The sequence below is a fragment of the Erinaceus europaeus genome, chromosome 4 (assembly GCF_950295315.1).
Source record: "Erinaceus europaeus chromosome 4, mEriEur2.1, whole genome shotgun sequence".
NCBI classification, from domain to species: domain Eukaryota; kingdom Metazoa; phylum Chordata; class Mammalia; order Eulipotyphla; family Erinaceidae; genus Erinaceus; species Erinaceus europaeus.
This window is the reverse complement of record NC_080165.1, coordinates 105,582,522-105,605,870: the sequence shown is the minus strand read 5'-3', so window position 1 is coordinate 105,605,870 and position 23,349 is coordinate 105,582,522. Positions and strand designations below refer to the sequence as shown.

At 37.6% G+C, this 23,349-nt stretch overlaps 1 protein-coding gene across 6 annotated transcripts in view; it reads right to left on the bottom strand.

Annotated features, from left to right (window-relative positions):
- WNK1 (WNK lysine deficient protein kinase 1) overlaps positions 1-23,349 on the bottom strand; it is a 160,542-nt gene that overhangs the window by 94,384 nt on the left and 42,809 nt on the right. For all 6 annotated transcript variants that reach the window (XM_060190326.1, XM_060190328.1, XM_060190329.1 and 3 more), the window contains exons 2-4: positions 11,159-11,331; positions 2,637-2,857; positions 714-871 (exon numbers count right to left, since the gene is read on the bottom strand). In XM_060190326.1, coding sequence (XP_060046309.1) covers positions 714-871; positions 2,637-2,857; positions 11,159-11,331 — 552 coding nt within the window. The remainder of the gene's footprint in view (positions 1-713; positions 872-2,636; positions 2,858-11,158; positions 11,332-23,349) is intronic.

Genomic DNA, 23,349 nt, shown 5'->3' with positions numbered 1-23,349 from the left:
CATAGTGCTCTCATGTGTACCAGGGTTTTGAACCCAGGTTTCTCAGGTATAGCAAAGTGTGTGCTCTACCAAGTGCACTATTTTTCAGCTCCTGTATATACTTTGACAAGCAAATAGGTATCAGACAAGCTCTTAGTACCAGGAAGCAAAGCAAATCTTCAATTAAAGAGAATTTGAAAAATAAATTCAAAATATAAAAATCTTTTATAGATAGCTTAAAGCATAAAGTAAAAATGTAAAATTAGAATTGTGACAGGATGAATGGAAGAGATGTACATGAGTTATTCTGAAGCAAGAATATGACAAATTTTAGAAGCAGTGAAGTAAAAAGTAAGGAATTAAGTGTACTTTTTAAATTTTGAAGAATTCTCAGTAACAGTGGGAAAATAATCCAGTAAATAGCTTACTGAAAGTAAGAAAATGTAAACTATGTATTGGGGAAGAAATGGGGGAGTCAAAATAAAAAACCTGAACTTAGAATATTATAAAACGCTAAGAGGCAAAGCACTTTAAAAAGAAAAATTCAAAGACAGTCCTCTACAATAAACTGGTATTTCTTTAACCTTTGTCTTTGTTCTCACTAAATCATGAGTGGTAAAAACAAAACAAACAAACAAAAATAACTTGGCTCCTTCTTCCCCAGCACTTCAGTATGCCTTCTACTATTGCTTTCTTCTGCATGGTCGAAGTTATCCAGCCTGGGGAAGACTTACACTGGTCACACGGCGATAGATCTGCGCAGCATTTTGGCACTCTGAGTAAGGGTATTCAGACGTAGCCATCTCAAGCATGCACATCCCAAAAGCATAAACGTCGACGGATTCATCATATTTCTCCTCATACATCTCAGGGGCCATGAACTCTGGGGTACCTTAAATTAAAAGAACGATTCAGACTCAATTCGAGAGGAAGTTGCAGACGTTACTCACTGAGGGGAGAAGCAGAGGGGTTGACCTGTGAGAAAGAAAAAAGTAGAGAGAGGGGGGAAGAAAGAAAGTGGGGGGGGGAGAGGAAAGAAATTTGCTTAGTTATTCTGTTTCATCATATATTTTATAGCTCTTCCACTGCAAGGCCTTTATGAGAAACTCAAGTAGTATGAAGTATCTATTTCAAATAAGTTTCTACTGTACAATGTCAAGACAGAACTTTGAAAAAGAAATAAACTAATACTGAAGTATTAGCAAGTAATAAAAAACCAAATATAATAGCATGATGGAATTAAAAAAAAAAGCAAAAACTTTTCTGCCCCCTACTGGATGATAGCTATTATATTAATACTTATAGTTAAGTAATTCTTACCATCAACAGTTCAGTAGATCAGTTTCACTTTTAGGGAGGCCTTGCAGTGAAAAGCCTGATAGTCAATGCTTGGGTTTTTTGTTGTTGTTGTTGTTTTTGTTTATTTTTTTCTTTAATAAAAAACAAGTAATTTATTGAATTGTCTATAAAAGCCACTCACCAGAACCCTTTTCTTCATATACTTACCATTCCAACCTGCAGTATACAAATAAGCCTACTACAGATACAAGAAATACAGTGAAGGGCATCCTACAGGTAAAGACAGACAGACAGAAAGGCAGGCAGGCAGGCAGGCAGGCAGGCAGGCAGACAGACAGACAGACAGACACACAGACACACACACACACAGCCCCTTGACTATTTTAAGTTATGAGTACAAAGTATGTGATCCTAAAGACCAGGTTTTTCAATGTTTCCAAAGAAATTGTGTGTGAAGACTTCAATTTGCCAACACTTTTTTTACAGGTTGAAATAAGTTATTTTTCCAGCAAAAGTTCCCTAACATCTGAAAATTCTTGGATATGTCTCATGTCTTAAATGTCTGAAAAAAACAGCCTTATTCTTTTTTTTTCCTTTTGTTTCCCTTGTTTTTATTGTTGTAGTTATTGCTATTGTTGTTATTGATGTCATTGTTGTTAGATAGGACAGAGAGAAATGGAGAAAGGAAGGGAAGACAGAGAGGGGGAGAGAAAGATAGACACCTGCAGACCTGCTTCACTGATTGTGAAGCGACTCCCCTGCAGGTGGGGGAACAACCTTATTCTTTACAACCTTATTCTTTATATGTCAGTGATCCTCAGCAGGGCAATTTTACCAAGTGACATTTAACAAAGTTCAGAGACATCAGTGGTTGTGACATCTAGGAATGATAAATAGATATGCTAATTTCCATCTTGTGACTTGAGAGGCCAGGGGTGCTGTAAATTAATCATCCCATGCATAAAACACTATATACTATATGGTAAAGAACTGTCTAGCCCAAAATACATTAGTTACTGAGGTTTTAAAAAATCCCATTTTAGATATAAATAACATCTAGAGTAGGGGGAAAAAAACTGATAAAACCAACCTCTCAGAATGAACTGACATGTTCATATAGTTCATATTTTATAATATAATGATGATCCTAACAGGTAGATATTTGAGTTTACATACATATATATCTAACAGACTTCTTTGTAATACACTACATCTCATAAGTAGAACTGATTGCTTCGAGTTCGAGTTATGTCTTTCTGAAGTTTTATTTCATGTAACAAAAGCTATGACAGGACCAGATTCTAAAAAAAGAAATGTCAGAAAAACCAGTTAGGCTTCAAGGTACAACTGAAACATACCTATCACACTCTTGGCAAAAGAAGCCCGCTTCAAGGTTGCCAAACCCAGGTCTCCAATCTTGACTGAGCCTGTAGGACCAGTGATAAAGATGTTGTCACACTTAAGATCTCGGTGAATAATTGGTGGCGTTCGAGTATGAAGAAACTGAAGTCCTTTAAGGATCTGACGGCACCAGCTTCTTAGAACTTTGATCTTCATCACTTTAAACCTTTTTAGGTACCTAGAAAATGCAAGGCACACCAAACAGGTTATCAATGATATGAGATTACTGCTTTGAAGAATTCCATTAAATTCAAGTATATCAGACATAGAAATATCAAATTTAAAATATTAAGAACCAGTAACCTTAAAGCAAGGGTGAGGAGCCTTTTCTGCCAAAAACCATCTGGATATTTATAACATAGAACTAAGAGGCTTTACAGAACTACTACTTAAAAATTAGCACAACCAAATGATCTAAGGGACCTTATACAACTCAAAGGCAGGACATTCCCCACCTCTGCTTAAAGGTTACTAACACTTCTAGTAATAAGTGGTTGGAGAAAAAAGAATTCTGGTAGCAAAGCGCGCGCATGCGTGTGCGCGTACACACACACACACATGAATTCATTAAAATTAGACCACTACTAGTATAAATAAAAATTAAGGAGGGGTGGGTGGTGGTGGCTTACCCTTTAAAGTGCACACTCTACCATGCTCTAGGACAAAGTCTCCACCTTACATTTTCTTATGAAAAAAGCTCAACAAAATGAAGGCTGGATTTAAATGAAAGCAAACCTGTAAACTAAGACTGCAGAACTAAGGCTACCTACTTGGGTGTGGGGCTACTGGGTTATCATAGTAAATGGGGGTTCAATAGATTTTAAAGGAAGGATATTAGTGCTTTGGTGGTGGGTGTGATATAATACTTTAAAGAGGTGCAAAAACTGTACTTGTACAACATATAGTCTGAAGGTGGAGGCTCTCTTTGTTGAATGGACAAATTATAGTCTGACCTAGGTTCAAGCCTCTGGTTCCCACCTGAAGGGGGAAGGCCTCAAGAGTGATGAAGCAGTACTGCTGGTTTCTCTTTAACCTCCCTCTCTCCCTTCCCTTTGTTTTGCCTCCAGGTTATCTCTGGGGCTCAGTGCCCCACTATAAATTTGCTGCTCCCTGAAGCCAACATCACCCTGATACCAAAAGCAGACAGGGACACAACCAAAAAAGAAAACTACAGACCAATATCTCTGATGAACATAGATGCGAAAATATTGAACAAAATTCTAGCCAACCGGATACAGCAGTATATCAAAAAAATTGTTCATCATGACCAAGTGGGGTTTATCCCAGGCATGCAAGGTTGGTTTAATATATGTAAATCAATCAATGTGATCCACCACATCAACAAAAGCAAGACCAAAAACCACATGGTCATATCAATAGATGCAGAGAAAGCCTTTGACAAAATACAACATCACTTTATGATCAAAACACTACAAAAAATGGGAATAGATGGAAAATTCCTGAAGATAGTGGAGTCTATATATAACAAACCTACAGCCAACATCATACTCAATGGTGAAAAACTGGAAGCATTTCCACTCAGATCAGATACTAGACAGGGCTGCCCACTATCACCATTACTATTCAACATAGTGTTGGAAGTTCTTGCCATAGAAATCAGGCAGGAGCAAGGAATTAAAGGGATACAGATTGGAAGAGAAGAAGTCAAACTCTCCTTATTTGCAGATGACATGATAGTATACATGGAAAAACCTAAGGAATCCAGCAAGAAGCTTTTGGAAATCATCAGGCAATACAGTAAGGTGTCAGGCTATAAAATTAACATTCAAAAGTCAGTGGCATTCCTCTATGCAAACACTAAGTTAGAAGAAATTGAAATCCAGAAATCAGTTCCTTTTTCTATAGCAACAAAAACAATAAAATATCTAGGAGTAAACCTAACCAAAGAAGTGAAAGACTTGTATACTGAAAATTATGAGTCACTACTCAAAGAAATTGAAAAAGACACAAAGAAGTGGAAAGATATTCCATGCTCACGGGTTGGAAGAATTAACATCATCAAAATGAATATATTACCCAGAGCCATCTACAAATTTAATGCTATCCCCATCAAGATCCCAAGCACATTTTTTAGGAGAATAGATCAAATGCTACAAATGTTTATCTGGAACCAGAAAAGACCTAGAATTGCCAAAACAATCTTGAGAAAAAAGAACAGAACCGGAGGCATCACACTGCCAGATCTCAAACTGTATTATAGGGCCATTGTCATCAAAACTGCTTGGTACTGGAACATGAACAGACACACTGACCAGTGGAATAGAATTGAGAGCCCAGAAATGAGGCCCCACACCTATGGACACCTAATCTTTGACAAAGGGGCCCAGACTATTATATGGGGGAAACAGAGTCTCTTCAACAAATGGTGTTGGAAACAATGGGTTGAAACATGCAGAAGAATGAAACTGAATCACTGTATTTCACCAAATACAAAAGTAAATTCCAAGTGGATCAAGGACTTGGATGTTAGACCACAAACTATCAGATACTTAGAGGAAAATATTGGCAGAACTTTTTTCCGCATAAATTTTAAAGACATTTTCAATGAAACGAATCCAATTACAAGGAAGACTAAGGCAAGTATAAACCTATGGGACTACATCAAATTAAAAGGCTTCTTCACAGCAAAAGAAACCACTACCCAAATCAAGAGACCCCTCACAGAATGGGAGAAGATCTTTACATGCCATACATCATATAAGAGTTTAATAACCAACATATATAAAGAGCTTGCCAGACTCAACAACAAGACAACAAATAACCGCATCCAAAAATGGGGGGAGGACTTGGACAGAATATTCACCACAGAAGAGATCCAAAAGGCCGAGAAATACATGAAAAAATGCTCCAAGTCTCTGATTGTCAGAGAAATGCAAATCAAGACAACAATGAGATATCACTTCACTCCTGTGAGAATGTCACACATCAGAAAAGGTTAACAGCAGCAAATGCTGGAGAGGGTGTGGGGTCAAAGGAACCCTCCTGCACTGCTGGTGGGAATGTCAATTGGTCCAACCTCTGTGGAGAACAGTCTGGAGAACTCTCAGAAGGCTAGAAATGGACCTACCCTATGCCCCTGCAATTCCCCTCCTGGGGATATATCCTAAGGAACCCAACACATCCATCCAAAAAGATCTGTGTATCCATATGTTCTTGGCAGCACAATTTGTAATAGCCAAAACCTGGAAGCAACCCAGGTGTCCAACAACAGATGAGTGGCTGAGCAAGTTGTGGTATATATACACAATGGAATACTACTCAGCTGTAAAAAATGGTGACTTCACCGTTTTCAGCCGATCTTGGATGGACCTTGAAAAAATCATGTTGAGTGAAATAATTCAGAAACAGAAGGATGAATACGGGATGATCTCACTCTCAGGCCGAAGTTGAAAAACAAGAGTAGAAAAGAAAACACAAGTCGAACCTGAAATGGAATTGGAGTATTACACCAAAGTAAAAGACTCTGGGGTGGGTGGGTGGGTGGGTGGGGAGAATACAGGTCCATGAAAGATGATGAATGAAATAGTGGGGGTTGTATTGTTAAATGGGAATCTGGGGAATGTTATGCATGTAAAAAAAAAAAAAAAAGAAGTAGAAACGCAAAGCAGAAATTGACTGAGTTTGGAGTATGGCACCAAAGTAAGAAAGCAGAAGTACACTAGAGTTTGCAGTGAGTACCTCCCTAATACTTCCTCTCCACTTTTCCAAGCTTTGGGTCCATGATTGCTCAACAATTTGTTTGGCTTTGTATGTTAACTCTCTTTTCAGTCACCAGGTTCCAGGTGTCATCAGGATGCCGGCCAGACTTCCCTGGATTGAAGACCCTACCAATATGTCCTGGAGCTCAGCTTCCCCAGAGACCCACCCTACTAGGGAAAGAGAGAGGCAGACTGGGAGTATGAACCGACCAGTCAACGTCCATGTTCAGCGGGGAAGCAATTACAGAAGCCAGACCTTCTACCTTCTGCAACCCACAATGACCCTGGGTCCATGCTCCCAGAGGGATAGAGAATGGGAAAGCTATCGGGGGAGGGGTGGGATATGGAGATTGGGCGGTGGGAATTGTGTGGAGTTGTACCCCTCCTACCCTATGGTTTTGTTAATTAATCCTTTCTTAAATTAAAAAAAAAAAAAAAAAAAAAAACAAGAAAAAAAAATTTGCTGCTCCCAGCAGCCATTTTTCTCATTTTATTAGATAGGACAGAAGAGAAATTGAGAAAGGAGAGGAAAATAGAGACAAAGACAGACACTGGCAGACCTGCTTCACTGCTTTTGTAGTGCCTGCCCCTTTAAGTGGGGAGCTGGAGGATTCAACCTGGATCCTTATGTGGGTTTTTGCGCTTAGTATTATGTGTGCTTAACTGGGTGTGCCACCAACCAGTCACCCCCACCCCTTCCTATTCTATCTCCCATTCCCCTCACATTTTTCTGTCTCTATCCAAAAAAAGAATAGAATGAAAGAAAAGGAAGGAAGGGAAGGAAAGAGGGAGGAGCCACACACACAGTTTTCTAAACCAACTTTACCTCAAAAACAAACAAAAAATGGGAGTTGGGCGGTAGCACAGCAGGTTAAGCACAGGTGGTGCAAAGCACAAGGACCAGCAGCATAAGGATCCTGGTTCGAGACCCTGGCTCCCCAACTGCAAGGGAGTCGCTTCACAGGCGGTGAAGCAGGTCTGCAGGTGTCTATCTTTCCCTCCCCGTCTTCCCCTCCTCTCTCCATCTCTTTGTCCTATCCAACGACGACATCAAGAACAACAATAATAACTACAAAAATAAGAAAACAAGGGTAACAAAAGGGAGTAAGTAAATAAACACTTAAAAAAAAAAACCAAAAAATTCAGTCAATAGGGAAAGGCACGTAAAAAATAATGATATAAAGTCAAATCCAGTAGGGTTACTCTTTTTTAAAAAGCATACTCCAAAACAGACTGTTGGCAGGTATTCAGGAAAAAAAAGAACCTTCAAGGGGGGCCAGGCAGTGGTGCACCAGGTTAAGTGCACATAGTATAAAATACTAGGATTCCTGTTCGAGTCCCCAGTTCCCCCACCAGTGAAGGGGTGTAGGTGCTCCACAAGTGCTGAAGCAGGTCTGCAGGTGTCTTTCTCTCCCCCTTTCTATCTTCTCTTCCTCTCTCAAGTTCTCTGTCCTATTCCAAAAAAAAAAAAAGAAAGAAAAGAAAAGAAAAGACACAGGAGCAGCAGATTTGTAGTGCAGGCACCAAGTCCTAGCAATAACCCTGGAGGCAAAATTAATCAGATTTCTTTTAAGAAGGAACCTTCACATACTACTGTCAAGAAATGTAAAAATGGTTTAGCCGCTAACAAAAAAACAGTTGGGTGCTCCTCTTAATGTTACTACATGACATGATTTTTGAAGGTATATAGCCAAAAGGAATGAAAATAAGTACTCAAATACATGTCTATATATGCTGGCAGCAGAACTAGAGTCAAAAGGTGAAAACAAGACACCTATCTATCAGTGTATGGATGGATAAATAAATCATGGCATATTCGTGCAATGAAGTATTATTTAGTTATAAAAAGAATTAGGTATTGAGAAACAAAAACACTTGCAACAACAAACAAAAACCAAAATAGTCAAATTGTCTCTAAGCCTTTTTGTGAGAACTATGGTGGTTAGTTATAACTGGAGGGTGGGAACTTAATGTGGTGGGTGCAGTGCACACTGTAATCTTATAATGTTGTGACCAATGCCAAATCACTAATTAAATAAAGAATTAAGTGTAAGATTAAAATGTAAGAATCTATACAGGCCACATGTTTTGTGATTCCATTTATATGAAATATCTTGTTTACATAGAAACAGGAATTGACTGGTGTTGTTTAATAGGTTTTTCAATTTTGCAAAGTGAAGAACTCTGGAGATTATATAGCATTTTGATTATACTTAGCATCACCAAATTTGCATATACTATAAAACTGGTAAAATTTTACTACTTGATTATCATAGAAAAAAAAAATTCTGGGAGCCGGGCAGTAGCGCAGCGGGCTAAGTGCATATGGCGTAAAGCATAAGGACTGGCTTAAGGAATCCGGTTCTAGCCCCTGGCTCCCCACCTGCAAGGGAGTCACTTCACAGGTGGTGAAGCAGGTTTGCAGGTGTCTATCTTTCTCTCCCCTCTCTGTCTTCCCCTCCTCTTTCCCTTTCTCTCTGTCCTATCCAACAACAATGACATCAGTAACAACAATAATAACTACAACAATAAAAAAACAACAAGGACAACAAAAGGGAATAAATAAAATAAAAAAGAAAGAATTCTATGGGCTGCCAAGATAGCATACAAATAAATCGGGTGTAGTGTGGCCTCCACAGCAGCAGAGGGAGCTTCATGCTGTAGTAACACCTCCCTGTCTCTCACCTTCTGAAAAAGTTGCTTTAGAGCAATGAAGCCTAAAGACAGTAACAAGAAACCCCATTCACAAATCCTACTTTACACATGGAGAGTTATCTGAGAGAAGGGGAATTCGTTTCCCCAAACCAAACCACACTTAGATAGCCCTAAACTCACAGCTCCTATTGTACTGCTAGTGCTCTTTCTTCTATGCTTTCCATTCACTATAGCATCTGGAGGCTCAGAAGTTGGGTCAATGATAAGAGACTTAAACTTGAAAGAAAAAGGAAAGGTACAGAGGAGGGAAGAAAAGAAAAGAAAGTCATTCATTGTAAGTCTTAAGATCTTAAACCATATACAATTAAAGAGTAAATAAATGCTGTGGGAAGGACCAATGGGGAGTAATAGTCCCAACTGGCAGGGGATGTTCTTCTGAGATAATAAAATTCTTTAGGAACATAATAGATGTGACTACACAATACTGCAAATGAGCTAAATACAACTTAACTATATACTTTAACAGGCTTGTCACATCAAAGTTCACCTCATTTTTAAAAACATCTAAATTTATTCCCATCTGAACGAAACTGTCTAATCCATATGTTCCCATCTCACTCTAGACATAGCTATTTATTTCAATACTAGTATTTCTATATATAATTCCAAATATTCAATAAATATATTTATATTTAGAACAAATTCCCTTCCCCTTGGTCCCATTATGCATCAAGATGCTCAAAGTTCTCCTGTATTCCTTAGGTATAAATATGGGCACTGAACCCTGTACAGGCAATAGTACAAGTTTACATCCCTAAAGTCCTATGATCTAGGTCAAGATTTCTATTTTCCCCTCATCCAGAGTTCTTATAGTTTTCACTAGTTTGTGATGGATACTTCACTGTCACGTTTTTTCCCCCTTCTCTCACATACTGGCTATTAACTTTCAGTTCCTTCCTCTACTGATCTCTAAGGTTTTTGTCTTTGCATGGACATTAAAACCCCGCAATTTTCTTTAATCCATTTGAGTATTTATTAAGTTCCAAGTATTTATTAGTCCAGTAGAAGAAACATAAATATATGTAGCAAGAAGTTTTGATATTGGGAAAATACTGTTTCCTAATTACAATTGGGTGGAAAAATTAGAATTTGTATAGTGGGGCTGGACAGTGGTTTACACCCTTGGTCCCCACTTGTAGGGGGAAAGCTTCATGAGTGGTGAAACAGATCTGCAAGTATCTGTCTCCCTCTAAATTTCTCTGTCTCTATCCAATAAATTAAAAATAAACTGTACAACAGAGGTGGAGGGGAGGATAATCTGTTGGCTTTTGAATTTTCTAATCTTGAATCCAAGGGCACATGTAAGTGACTACATCCAGGAAATTCAAGATTATGCGTCAAGAATGTGAGATCAATCAACCTGGAAGTATGAACTAAAGTAATAAAAAATACATACCAGAGATAGGATTCAATGCCTCCACAATAAAAACTTCACACTATAATTTATACTAGTTTCCTCTCTGAAAACAAATATTATACTGTAAGAGACATAGAATTCCAAAGGCATACAACAACATTTATTTAAAACTTTTTACAATGTACTCAGGAATTTTTGGCTTTGATCTAACTGTATTCCTGAAACCTAGGTCTAGCTTTCCTGGACTCACTTCCTGTTTCTATATGAAATGGAAGTAAAAGTATCTTCTAGTCACACAAAATTTGCACTTGATACATTTTTTACATATAGTAAAAACTTCCAAATGCATGGTAATAAAATGTGCTAGTTTCAATAAGCCTTAACTTCATTTTAACCACTAGAGGGCCACCTTGTTATTTGATTCAATCCCTTAGCCACTCGTTTTTTTAGAAACAGGATTTAAAAACAACTAGGTTTATTTTGCAATAGCTTCTTTTAATACCAATAAATAATTACAAAATCACTTTATGCACTAGAGAACTTTGTGGGCAGTAACATGCTAACAGATGGCATGTTAACAGATGTTGTTAGGTTCCTTTCTTAGTATGCTGAACACAGAAGCAGAACTAACAAGGTTTAAAATAAGAAAAATTGAATTCTCTTCTAGCTTTATACTATTAATACTTACGTTTTAAGTGTTCCAGATGTCATAAGTTCAGTCACCAAAACAATGCACTTTTTCCCTTTTACTGTGGATTCCCATGAGTCATAGAATCGAACAATATTGGGATGCTGAAGACCCTTTAACATTTCAGCCTCTTCTTTAAATCTTTGTCTCTCAGACTTTGTTAACTTTCGATCCTAAAAATTAAAAAAAAAAAAAATCTGACTTTGTAGATGCATTAATCTTACAATTTCCAATGTAAGTCATCTATTACTAGATGATGTGATTTAATCATATATTACTTATACAGACTTTGGGAGTAGAAAGATTTAAGTATAAACCAGTTCTCTCTCTGATTAGAAGTTCCTTTATGAATATGTTCCTTCACCTTATAAGACTGTTTCAAGAATTCAAGAACACTACACATGCTTTCAAGCCATGTTAAAAAAAAACACCTGGAACTTATCAATTCATTATCTAAGATTAAGTGAGGAAAACGCTTAATTTGTTGTCTTTTTCAAGATGATATTCCACGCACACAAACTCACTCATTCTGAATTGCTGTTTAATCTGAAAACTGTCATATTAATATTCTGTCTAACCATGTAATATATATCGTAATAAAATATTTCAAATATACAATGCATTCCTCATAATTAGTGAAAATAACAAATATCATTTATGAATAAGGTAACTTACAATACCCCTACATAATTAAACGTCCTTCTCATTCTTACTCTTTACAATTCTGAATAATCACAATCCTACATTTGAATATACTATTCCCATACAGGTTTATATTCTTTATATGGAATGTTAAGTTTCATATAATAATATCAATGCATCAATAATTTGCAAGATTGCTTTTTATATTCAACAGTTTAAAATAGACACCTACCATATGACCATAACATGATTTCATTCATTATCATTGTTATGAAGTTATCCATTCTCTAAATAAATTGATTTATATAATCTATTGATGTATCTTTAGGTGGCCCCTCCCCCATTATTGCTACTATAATACATTGAATTAAAATATTAAACTTGTTTGGCATTCATTTATAATGTCTCTTAGAATGCAGACTTTTAATGATATTTATTTATTTATCCCCTTTCATTGCCCTTGTTTTATTGTTGTTGTGGTTATTGTTGTTGTTGGATAGGACAGAGAGAAATGGAGAGAGGAGGGAAAGGCAGAGAGGAGGAAAGACAGATACCTGCAGACCTGCTTCACCACTTGTGAAGTGACTCCCCTGCAGGTGGGGAGTCAGGGGTTTGAATTGTAGTATGCTTCACCCGCTGCGCTACCACCCCAGAATGCAGATTCTTAACTTAGGGTCTATAAACCCTTTTAAGGCAAATAATAAAGGTTAGTGATTTTTTTTTTAAATCTATTAACCTCTTTACTAGCCTTCAAAGAGATAGGAAGGCTGGCCTGAGAGGTAGTATGAATGGTACAATGGTACCATTCTGGACTTGCAAGTATGATACCCTAAATTTGATACTCAGCTTTGCTTGTGCTAGAGTGAATCTGCTTCACTCTCTCATAAATAATCTATTTAAAAAGAGAGATTGGAGGCACAAAAAAATATTAAGACTATTTTTAAAGATACAATGGCTCACAGTAGCATTACTGAATCACAGGACAGATACATTCAATTTTCATAGGTATCAACAATTTTCTCTTCAAAAATGTTATGCTTATTTGCTCTCTCAAACATATGAAGGTTGTCACTGCTGCATATGTCAGCAGTAATTATTATAGGTTGCTTAATTCTTATTTTCAAAGTCAATTATTATGAGAAACTTTCTGTTCCCATGCAATTGCAGAGTTGAGGAGACAGCAGTTCTATTTCTGCTTTATATATTCTGTTCTGATGCCCTGTCACTTACTGCACACATTTATAACTCCTACACATCTCCTTCTCTATTTTTTGAGACACCAGGGTCATTATTAAGGTTTAGTGCCTACATAGCTCCACCATTTCTGGTGTTATTTTATTATAAAAATCATAAGCCAAGTAAAATTATCACCAATAATTTTAATTAAAGGCATATTGGAATGACACTAAGACAGTGTAGATATATATTCTGCAGTCTTTTTCTCAAGTAGTATATATTAATTCTTAAAACTAAGGTGTAATTTGCACACTATAAACCACTATTCTAATCACCCTTCCCCTAGCTATACACCACTTCATCACTCCTAGGCAGATACCGTTGTAATTGTCAAACAATACAGATTGTCCTTATTTCACATCACTCTTGAATGATAACACAGATGAATACAGAATTGGTTTTGTTCTTTGCATTTTCAAGATATAATTTCATGCTATTCTGGTATCACAGCTTTCAGTATCTATGTTCTCCTTTGTAGAGTTTTGGTATTCTTACCTCTGAATGCTCTAAAGACTTGTAAAAAGTGTGTTGTATACCTTCATGATGATGCGTCTAATTTTTTTAAAGTTATCTGTAATGGGGCTATTTATTAAGCCATACATTTCAAGTATCTGTCTTCAGATCAGAAAAATTCTCAACTATTCTCTTTGAATATGCCTCTTCCTACTCCCCATTCTCTGTTAAAATTTCATGTGTATCTGTATATGTTTTATGTGAGGGTGTGGGTATGTGGAACCTCATCTAGCCTTCATAAATATGAACCTCTTTCTCACTGTCATTTTATCTTTCAGCTCCCTTTTAACTCTCTAGTACCTCCTTCTAATAAAGTATGTATGTGTGTGCGTTCGTTGAAGGGGAAAGAACTCAGCTGTTAAGGCACCAGACCAAATTTTTCTATTGCATATTTTTATGAGGGGGGCTGGAGAGAAAAAGCCACTAAAACATCACTCTATCACTTGTGGAATTCCACTTGCTTCCTTCTTTGGTGCTCTCATGTGGTTCTGGGGATCAAACCTAGGCTTTATCATGCAATGGAAGGCACCCTCTTTGTTGGTATGTTTTAAAAACATACCATTTGGTTTAAATCCCCCCTGCTTAACAATGCATTCTATTTACATAACCACTGTATTCTATTTACATAACCACTGCCGTCTATTTACATAAATCACTTTTACATTTACATAAAGCACCACCTTCCCTCCAGGGCATTGGTGGTTTAGTGGTAGAATTCTCACCTGCTCCACCCCCTCTCCTTGTCACACCCTGATCCTCTCCTTGTCACACCCTGATTTTCGCCTGTCACTTTTCTCTCCATCACATCCTGTTCACACCCTACTTGGGAAGTATATATATAAAGACAACGTTGTTCGTTTTAGTTAGTTGTTAGTTTAGTCTAGCTTGGTATAGATTGCGCTGTGTCCTGCATGAATAAAGAGATACTGCGTACAGCTCAACCATGAGTCCCTGGTCGTCTGTCTCCTGTCAGTGAAGCTCAGCCCAACACCTCTTGACCTACTTAGCCCCCTCCCTGACCCCAATTCCTCCCTCCCTTCCTCAGAGCTAGGGCTTTGTACATATACGACGTCACTGCTCTGGGCTTCTTTCAGATAGACAGTGAACAAGTAAGCAAGCTAAGAGAGTGATGGAGAGAGAAAACTAGAGCTATCAGAGCACAAGATCTTCCTCCAGTGTCTTAAAACCTCCCATGTGGTGCCATAGTTTGGAACTGCTGGGAAAACATCACATACTGTAGGTAGAGCAGTGCAGTTAAAACTTGGGATATACCTTATACAGGTCAAGTTTATTTAAAATGTTCTGAGCAGGGCCAAATGGGTGGGTGACAGCATTGAGAATGAACAGTATGAACAATGTTTAAAAGTAATAGCTTAAATACAAGCATATCAGTTGTACAAATAGGGAAATTGGGTCTTGAGGCCAGGAGGTGGTGCACCTGGTTCAGTGCACATATTGCCCAGGTTCAAGCCCCTGCTCCCCACCTGCAAAGAGGACACTTCATGAGCAGTGAAGCAGGTCTGCAGGTGTCCATCTCTCTCACTCTCTTCCTCCCCCTCCTCTCTCAATTTCTCTCTGCCCTATCTAGTAAAAGAAGAAAGGAAGAAAGAGAGAGGTGGGGGGAGAGGGAGGTAGGTAGGTAGGTAGGTAGGTAGGTAGGTAGGTAGGTAGGTAGGAAGGAAGGAAGGAAGGAAGGAAGGAAGGAAGGAAGGAAGGAAGGAAGGAAGGAAGGAATAGCCGCTGGGATCGTTAGATTTGGTGTCAACACTAAGCCCCAGTGGTAAATCTGGTGGCAATATAAATAAATAGACTACTCAGCATGTTTAACATGTATCCCCAAGATTTTTGTTTCTCTCATGTCTACAATTTCAAGTTTTCAATAATGTTCTTTTATAAATTCTCTCTGCTAAAAATTACTCAAAGTAATCTAATTATGTCAAGTATAACTACTACTGTTTGAGGTCACGCCTCTCTTCTGGACTCCTAAAATAACCTAATTCCTTTAAACACATCTAATCTTATGCTTGGTACAATGTGTTTTCCATTTTGCCAACATATAGTGAGGGGAAATTTTTTTTTTGTCTATGTACAGGCTGACATTTTCAGCCAGAGTACGACAGAGAAGCAGAGAAAGAGAAGAAAAGAAATTGCAGCACTGAAACTCCCTTCAATGTGCTAGGTGCTGGGCCTGAACCTTGGCTGTCCACATGGCAGAGCAGTATACTTTTTTTTTTAATTCCCTTTTGTTGCCCTTGTTGTTTTCCTGTTGCAGTTACTGTTGTTGTTACTGATGTCATCATTGTTGGATAGGAGAGAGAGAAATCTAGAGAGGAGGGGAAGACAGAGATGAGGAGAGGAAGACCTGCAGACCTGCTTCACCACCTGTGAAGCAACTCCCCTGCAAGTGGGGAGCCGGGGCTCGAACCTGGATCCTTATGCAGGTCCTTGCACTTCACGTCATGTGCACTTAGCCCACTGTTCTACCGCCCGACTCCCTATACTAGTTTCTTTGTTTTGCTGGTCCTGATCCCTACTCAATCAACTCTAAGGTATCTGCACACAATTAGTTCTTAAAAATTCATTATACACTTTAGCCTCTTTGCAACTACAAAGTATGTATAATATCTGCATGTCTATTTTTATATTGTTGTGAATCTAAGCAATGAGATTTGACTTCTATACCTACTGAAGCAGTCTTCTAGGTTTATTCTAAAAGCAGCGGCAGTGACAAAACATTTTACAGTGTTCTATCTTTCATATCTGACAACTTAATATAATGATTTTTCAATGACCACATGTTGAATGAATCCACAAATGTGCTCTTTTGAATGGAAGAGGGAGGGGGGAGGGAAGGAGAAGGAAAAGGATATAGGTGTATCTTTTACAAGCAGTTAACATTTCCTCAGGGGTAAAAGAAATTCCTATAACTTAAACGGTGAGAACTAAAATTAGGCCTCTGAGTCTGTTAAAAGTTTAATACAACCTAAACACAATGACCAACTTGCAAAGCTCAAGGTTCTTAACATTCTGATTTTTAAAAAAGCAAAAGCTCATGATGAAAATGCTGTCAAGTGCTTATTTAGTTGGGAAAATAGCATTATGGTTATACAAAAGACTTTCATGTCTGAGGCTAGAAAGTCCTCAACTAGAGCTGAGCAGAGAGTGTGCATGCGTGTGTGTTGCTCTCTCTATATTTAAGTAAATGAATAAATAAATTAATAGCAAAGTAGTAATTATAGCAAAGTAGAATTAAAGAGAAAAACAAACTGGTGATTCTTAATTCTCCTTAAATATCCCAGAAAATGACTTTTTTATAGCATCTCATTTAAAAAAATAAAACAATAAAGCAGTTCAAAATACATACCAGAAGAACAAATGAGGTTTTAAAAAATAATATTGGCAAGGCCGAGTGGTGGGGCACCTGGTTGAATGCACATGTTACAGTGTGCAAGGAGCAGGTCCAAGTCCTCCAGTCCCCACCTACAGGGGGAAGCTTTATAAGTGATGAAACAATGTTGCAGGTGTGTCTTGTCTCTCTCCCTTTCTGTCTCTCCCTTATTCTTACATTTCTAGCTATCTCTATCAAATCAATAAATAAAGATAAAAAATTATAAAATAATATTAGCTAAAATTGGTTTCTATTTATAGTGGGTTATACTGCTTCTGTTCTTATTAATTCCAGGAAAAGCCCTATGAGATATTAGGTATTATATATGACTATAACAGATAGACTGAAAAAAAAAACAAAAAAAACATTTGCTTCTTCAAATTCACATGAAAATAAATAAATAAATAAACCTACTATGATAAAGACAATGGTAATATTTAAAAGAGTGGGAAAGATAGGGAGAGAGAACCAAAGCATCACTGACATCCGTATTGTTGGAGATCCAAGATCTAACTCAGAAGTTCACTGTCCCTAGCTGCAACAATAACATTTTAACATGAAGCATCAAATGAAATTCCAAAAGTTTAATCACCTGTTTTTTAGTATTTTCTCTCCCCAGTTACTATGCTGGATATTCCTGGAGGCCTGCACACTACCCCAGTTGCAGCATTCAACACCTCCCATGTAAACTAGAGTTGATGCAGCTAACTCACTCTATTCATTTCATTCCACCTACATAAAATTGTTTTGACAGGCTAAATGAACAAAACTAAAGATCACTATCACATGACCTCCACAATATGCAGTTCCAGGCTGCTGGGGGGGGGGGGGGGGGAGCCAGGCAACAACTAAAACAATCGCTCATCTCAGTGCCACCCAAATAACAGTGCTCAGCACATTTATTTGCTGATGCAATTTCTTCTTGGGTAAGAAGCACAATGCTAATATTTAGTATATGACCTTAAAGCATTTTCATATCTTCCATCCCCAATTTTTAAGAAGTTATTTTAAATATCCTCTAGGTGCGTTTTCTTTTTATCCATAAATATCAGTATTTTCTGAAGTTGCTACTCTATGTCTTTCTATTATTTTATTAGCCCCAGAAGCAAAGCTTTCAAAACAAAATTATTTAAACATGAGGTTTGGTACTGACTAATTCAACCTGAAATACAGTTAAACTTCTGTAGCCCTTTATAGTAACATTCAAAGTTTCCCTGCTAAATTAAGAACACATATGGTAAGTCTACATATCAAAATATGGGTGGAGAAAAGTATCTGGAATTTCTTGATTACAGTATTTTAGGTCAATACAGGAGACCTCCCTCCTTATCATTTTCTGCACCACATTGACATAGCAAAGACCTGGGTATCTATTCCATCTTTTAAAATAAAATTAATTGTTGGGTGTTGGAATATAGAAATAACTTGTCTTTAGGAGGAGAGAACAATTTGAAACATTACTTTCCAATGCAGTATGGGCTTCAACTGAATAGAGGAAGAGAAAGCAAAGAGATAGGTGGGTAGAGGGAAGAAAGGAGGGAAGGTTCAGCAAAATAGCTCACTAGGATAGTGTGCTGCTTTGCCACTGCACTGAAGAAAACTTCAATGCTGTGCTTTCTTTCAGTCTCTCGTTCTCCCTCTGAGAGAGAGAAATGGCTGTACTTTTTTCCCTATCTAGCTAATCTTTATTACATTTCTTTTATTTACTAAAACTGTTTCTATCATTATGCCCCTCATGTCTTCCCCATATTTGTACATTGTATGTCTAAGAGATTTTTCTCTGCTTATCACCTTTGGAGACACAAAAAAGAAACAAGAATTAAAAAAGTATCTAGAATCTGGCAAGCACACACACAAAGCTTTACATTAATACTAAAAAATGTAGAAGATACTAATAATAGCTAGACTACAAAAAAGAAAGCATTTGATTTTACTAGAAAATGGGTAAGTGAAGAGGGTGGTTTTACTCATAGGTAGAATATATAAGGCTAAAGCAAATAAATTTAGAGGGAAGGGGGATTGCCCGAACTATCCCTTGATCTCTGTGGGAACTAACTATGGTGGTGATAGTGTGACTGAAGGGAGGGGGAGGAAGACTTTGGTGCAGGGTATTGTGGTAACATATACAACTTTGAAATCTTATAAGACATGGTTATATCACTAATAAAAAATGAAAAAGGTAAGCCATTTTCACTAAATTATATAAATATCCATTGTGTAGTAAGGCTCAGACCATTAATAATCTGTTGACAAATTTTAGTTTGAATATGCAGATAATTAACAGAAAGCTAAATTCCAATTGCTTTAAAGAAAATAAAGGCTCAGAAAGGGACAAGGAGTGAGGCTCAGTGTGGGGATGGATAAAAAAATTATTTTTGCATCCAGGGTTATCATTGGGGCTTGGTGCCTACACTACAAAACCACTGCTCCTAGAGGCCATTTTTTTCCCATTTTATTGGCTAGGTCAGAGAGAAATTGAGAGAGGACAGGGAGATAGGGAAAGAGAAAGACAGACACCTGCAGACCTGCATCATCACTTGTGAAGCAAAAATCCTGCAGGTGGGGAGCGGGGGCTTGAACCTGGATCTTTGTGTGGGTCCTTGCGCTTCGTACTATGTGTGCTTAACCCAGTGCGTCACTGCCTGGCCCCCAAATGAATGAATTTTAAACTTCTTCTTCATTATAGAAAGAAAAGTTTACAGGTGTTACTCAGCAATGACTATGAGAAACTTTCTAATTTTTTTTTAATGGGGAGACCAAAATGATGGAACTGGAAAGTTAACGTAGAGTTATAAGCACTTAGTAGGCCCCTAACCACAGGAAAACAAAATGTTATGGCATATACTGCAAACATAAGCATGTATTTTATCACAGAATTCACTAAGTATGATATCCAGAATTTGTTATTTTTCTGTAATCAATACTCTATAAGAATATGGTATGCTAACTTTTCATTATACGAGACAACAGATTAACTTATGAAAATTAGAGCCAAAGTTCTTTTTTGATCTTAAAAAATAAAGAGAGAGAATGCTAAGTACAATATAACCAAGTCACATTAACCATAATCCTTGTATATCATCTTCTCTTCTAGGATATCACTGTAACACCTAAATTTTAACCTATCACTTTTTCCTATTCCTACTAGAGGTCTGGGGATAAATATTCCAACTCTGTAGGTTACCCAGAAGCACAAGGAATAATTTTAAAGTCTTTTAAAGTCATTAAGAGCTGTATGGGAGGTGCCAGAGGACAGTTCACCTGGCAAGTAGCATGACTTGGGTTCAAGCTTTTAAAACATTAGCAACCAAATGATAACCTGATATTTTATAAATTCAGTATTTGTTAACTTTTACTGCAGGTATGATGACATCTTTTAATGTTGGTAAGTTTTATCAGTTAACTGTTCAGAATTCTTTTTGGTACCGTGGAATCTTCCCTCTCTTCCTTTTTTTTTTTTTTTTCTGTCTGAAAAAAGTTGGCTCAGAGTAACGAAGCACCAGAGATAACAGAATAAGTAAAGATAAAATTTCTGAAGTTATAATTAGTAAATTTATAAACCAAACTGTCTAAGGACCTGGGAGATAGCAAAGCAGTAGCACACAGTACTTGCATCCTGGGTTCAACTCCTGACAGCACCAACAGCAAGAATTGAGCACTGCTCTTGTAAAAAGAGGAAAAGGGGCGGGGGGGGGGGGACTTAAGACTAGTAAGATTTAACTTTAGTGGGTTTTAATTTGCATTTACACCAACTCTTTCTGAAAGTATAGCAATGTTAAGATCTACAAAGCAAAGTCAATTTTGTTTCTACTTAGAGGCATGGCATTTTAATTAAGTCACAGCAAATGTCTTTAACTTTTTTTCTTTTCCTTTTTTTTTGGCATCAGGGTTACTACTGGGGTTTAGTGTCTACAAAATGACTTCACTGGCCAATTGTTTCTCTTTTTTATACAATAGAAACAAGAGAGAAATAGGGAGAAAGACACAGGGAAAAAGAGACACCTTCAGTACTGTTTCACAGCTTGTGAAGTCCCCACTCCTCCCAAGGTAAGGACCAGGGGCTTGAACCCACCTTGTTCAGGGGGACATGCACTCTACAAGTTGGTGGTGCACATGGTCCACATTTTTATTTTAAAATCTGTCTGAGCCAGAGAGGCAGCTCAATGGGTAGCATGCAATGTCATGCCATGTGTGAAACCCAGATCTGAAACCTAGTACTACATGAAAGGTGCTATAGCACTAGGACAAGTTATAGCACTGTGGCATCTCTCCTGTGATGCCTAAATTAAAAAGTTGACCAGAACTTAAAGAATCCAGCAGGAAGCTTTTGGAAATTATCAGGCAATATAGTAAGGTATGAGGCTACAAAATTAACATACAAAAGCCAGTGGCATTCCTCTATGCAAACACTAAGCAGAAGAAGAAATCCATAAATCAATCCTCTTTACTATATGAACAAGAACAATAAAATATCTAAGAATGAACCTAACAAAAGAAGTGAAAGACTTGTATACTGAAAATTATGAGTCACTATTCAAGGAAATAGAAAAAGACACAAAGTGGAAAGATATCCCATGTTCATGGGTTGGAAGAATTAACATCATCAAAATGAATATACTACCCAGGGCCATATACAGTTTTAATGCTCTCCCCATCAAGATCCCAACCACATTTTTTAGGAGAATAGAACAAATGCCACAAATGTTTACCTGGAGCCAGGAAAGACCTAGAATTGCCAAAACAAACTTGATAAGAAAGAAGAGAACTGGAGGCATCACACTCCCAGATCTCAAATTGTATTATAGGGCCATTGTCATCAAAACTGCTTGGTACTGGAACATATGAATAGACATACTGACCAGTAGAATAGAACTGAGAGCCCAGAAGTAAGCCCCCACACCTATGGAGATCTAAACTTTGACAAAGGGGCCCAGACTATTAAATGGGGAAAGGAAGAGTCTCTTCAACAAATGATGTTGGAAAACATGGGATGAAACTGAACTATATTTCACCAAACACAAAAGTAAATTCCAAATGGATCAAGGACTTGGATGTTAGGACCAGAAACTATCAAATACTTAAGAGGAAAGTATAGGAAGACCTCTTTTCCCTCTAAATTTTATAGGCATCTTCAATGAAATGAATCCAATTACAAAGAAGATTAAGGCAAATATAAACCTATAGACGACATCAAATTAAAAAGCTTCTGCACAGCAAAAGAAACCACCACTCGAAGAGATCTCCCACAGAGTGGGAGAAGATCTTTACACACCATATATCAGACAAAAGGCTAATAACCAAAATATATAGAGCTCACCATCCTCAGCAACAAGAAACAAATGACCCTATCCAAAAATGAGGAGAGGATATGAACAGAATATTCATCATAGAAGAGAGCCAAAAGGCCAATAAACATGAAAAAATGTTCCAAGTCATTGATTGTCAGAGAAATGTAAATAAAGACAACAATGAGATACCACTTCACTCCTATGAGAATGTCATATATCAGAAGCGGCAGCAGTAACAAATGTTGAAGAGGTTGTGGGGACAAAAGAGCCCTCCTGCACTGCTGGTGGGAATGTCAACTGTTCCAACCCCTGTGGAGAGCAGTCTGCAGAACTCTCAGAAGGCTAGAAATGGATCTACCCTATGACCCTGGAATTCCTTTCCTGGGGATATACCCTAAGGAACCAAACATACCCAACCAAAAGGATCTGTGTATACCTATGTTAATAGCAGCACAATTTGTAATATTCTAAACCTAGAAGCAACCCAGGTGTCCAACAAAAGATGAACGGCTGAGAAAGTTGTGTTACTACTCAACTATTAAAAATGATGAATTCCCCTTCATCTCATCTTAGATGGAGCTTGAAGAAGTCATATTAAGTGAGTTAAGTCAGAAGCAAAAGGATGACTATGGGACGACCTTACTCATAGATATAAGTTGAAAAACAAGATCAGAAGGGAAAACACAAAGCAGAACTTGGACTGGAATTGGTGTTTTGAACCAAAGTAAAAGACTCTGGGGTGGTGGGGGAGGGCTCAGGTCCTGGATCATATTAGCAAAGGATCTAGTGGGGACTGTATTGCTATGTGGAAATGTTATGCATGTACAAACTATTGTATTTTACTGCCAACTGTAAACCATTAATCCCCCAATAAAGAAATTAAAAAAAAAAAAGTTGGCCAGAAAGGTAAAAAAAAGTTGGCCAGAAAGGGCCCAGCTCTGTAAAAATAATTAAACATATCTAACAATGACATACCGCTTGAGACCCACTAAGAAGGGGTGTGTGTGTGTGTGTGTGTGTGTGTGTGTGTGTGTGTGTGTGTGTGTGTGTGTGTGTGTGAACAGGAGCCTCACAGAAGGTGTGTGTGGCCTCACATAATGTGATGCCACCAATCTGAGCCTCAT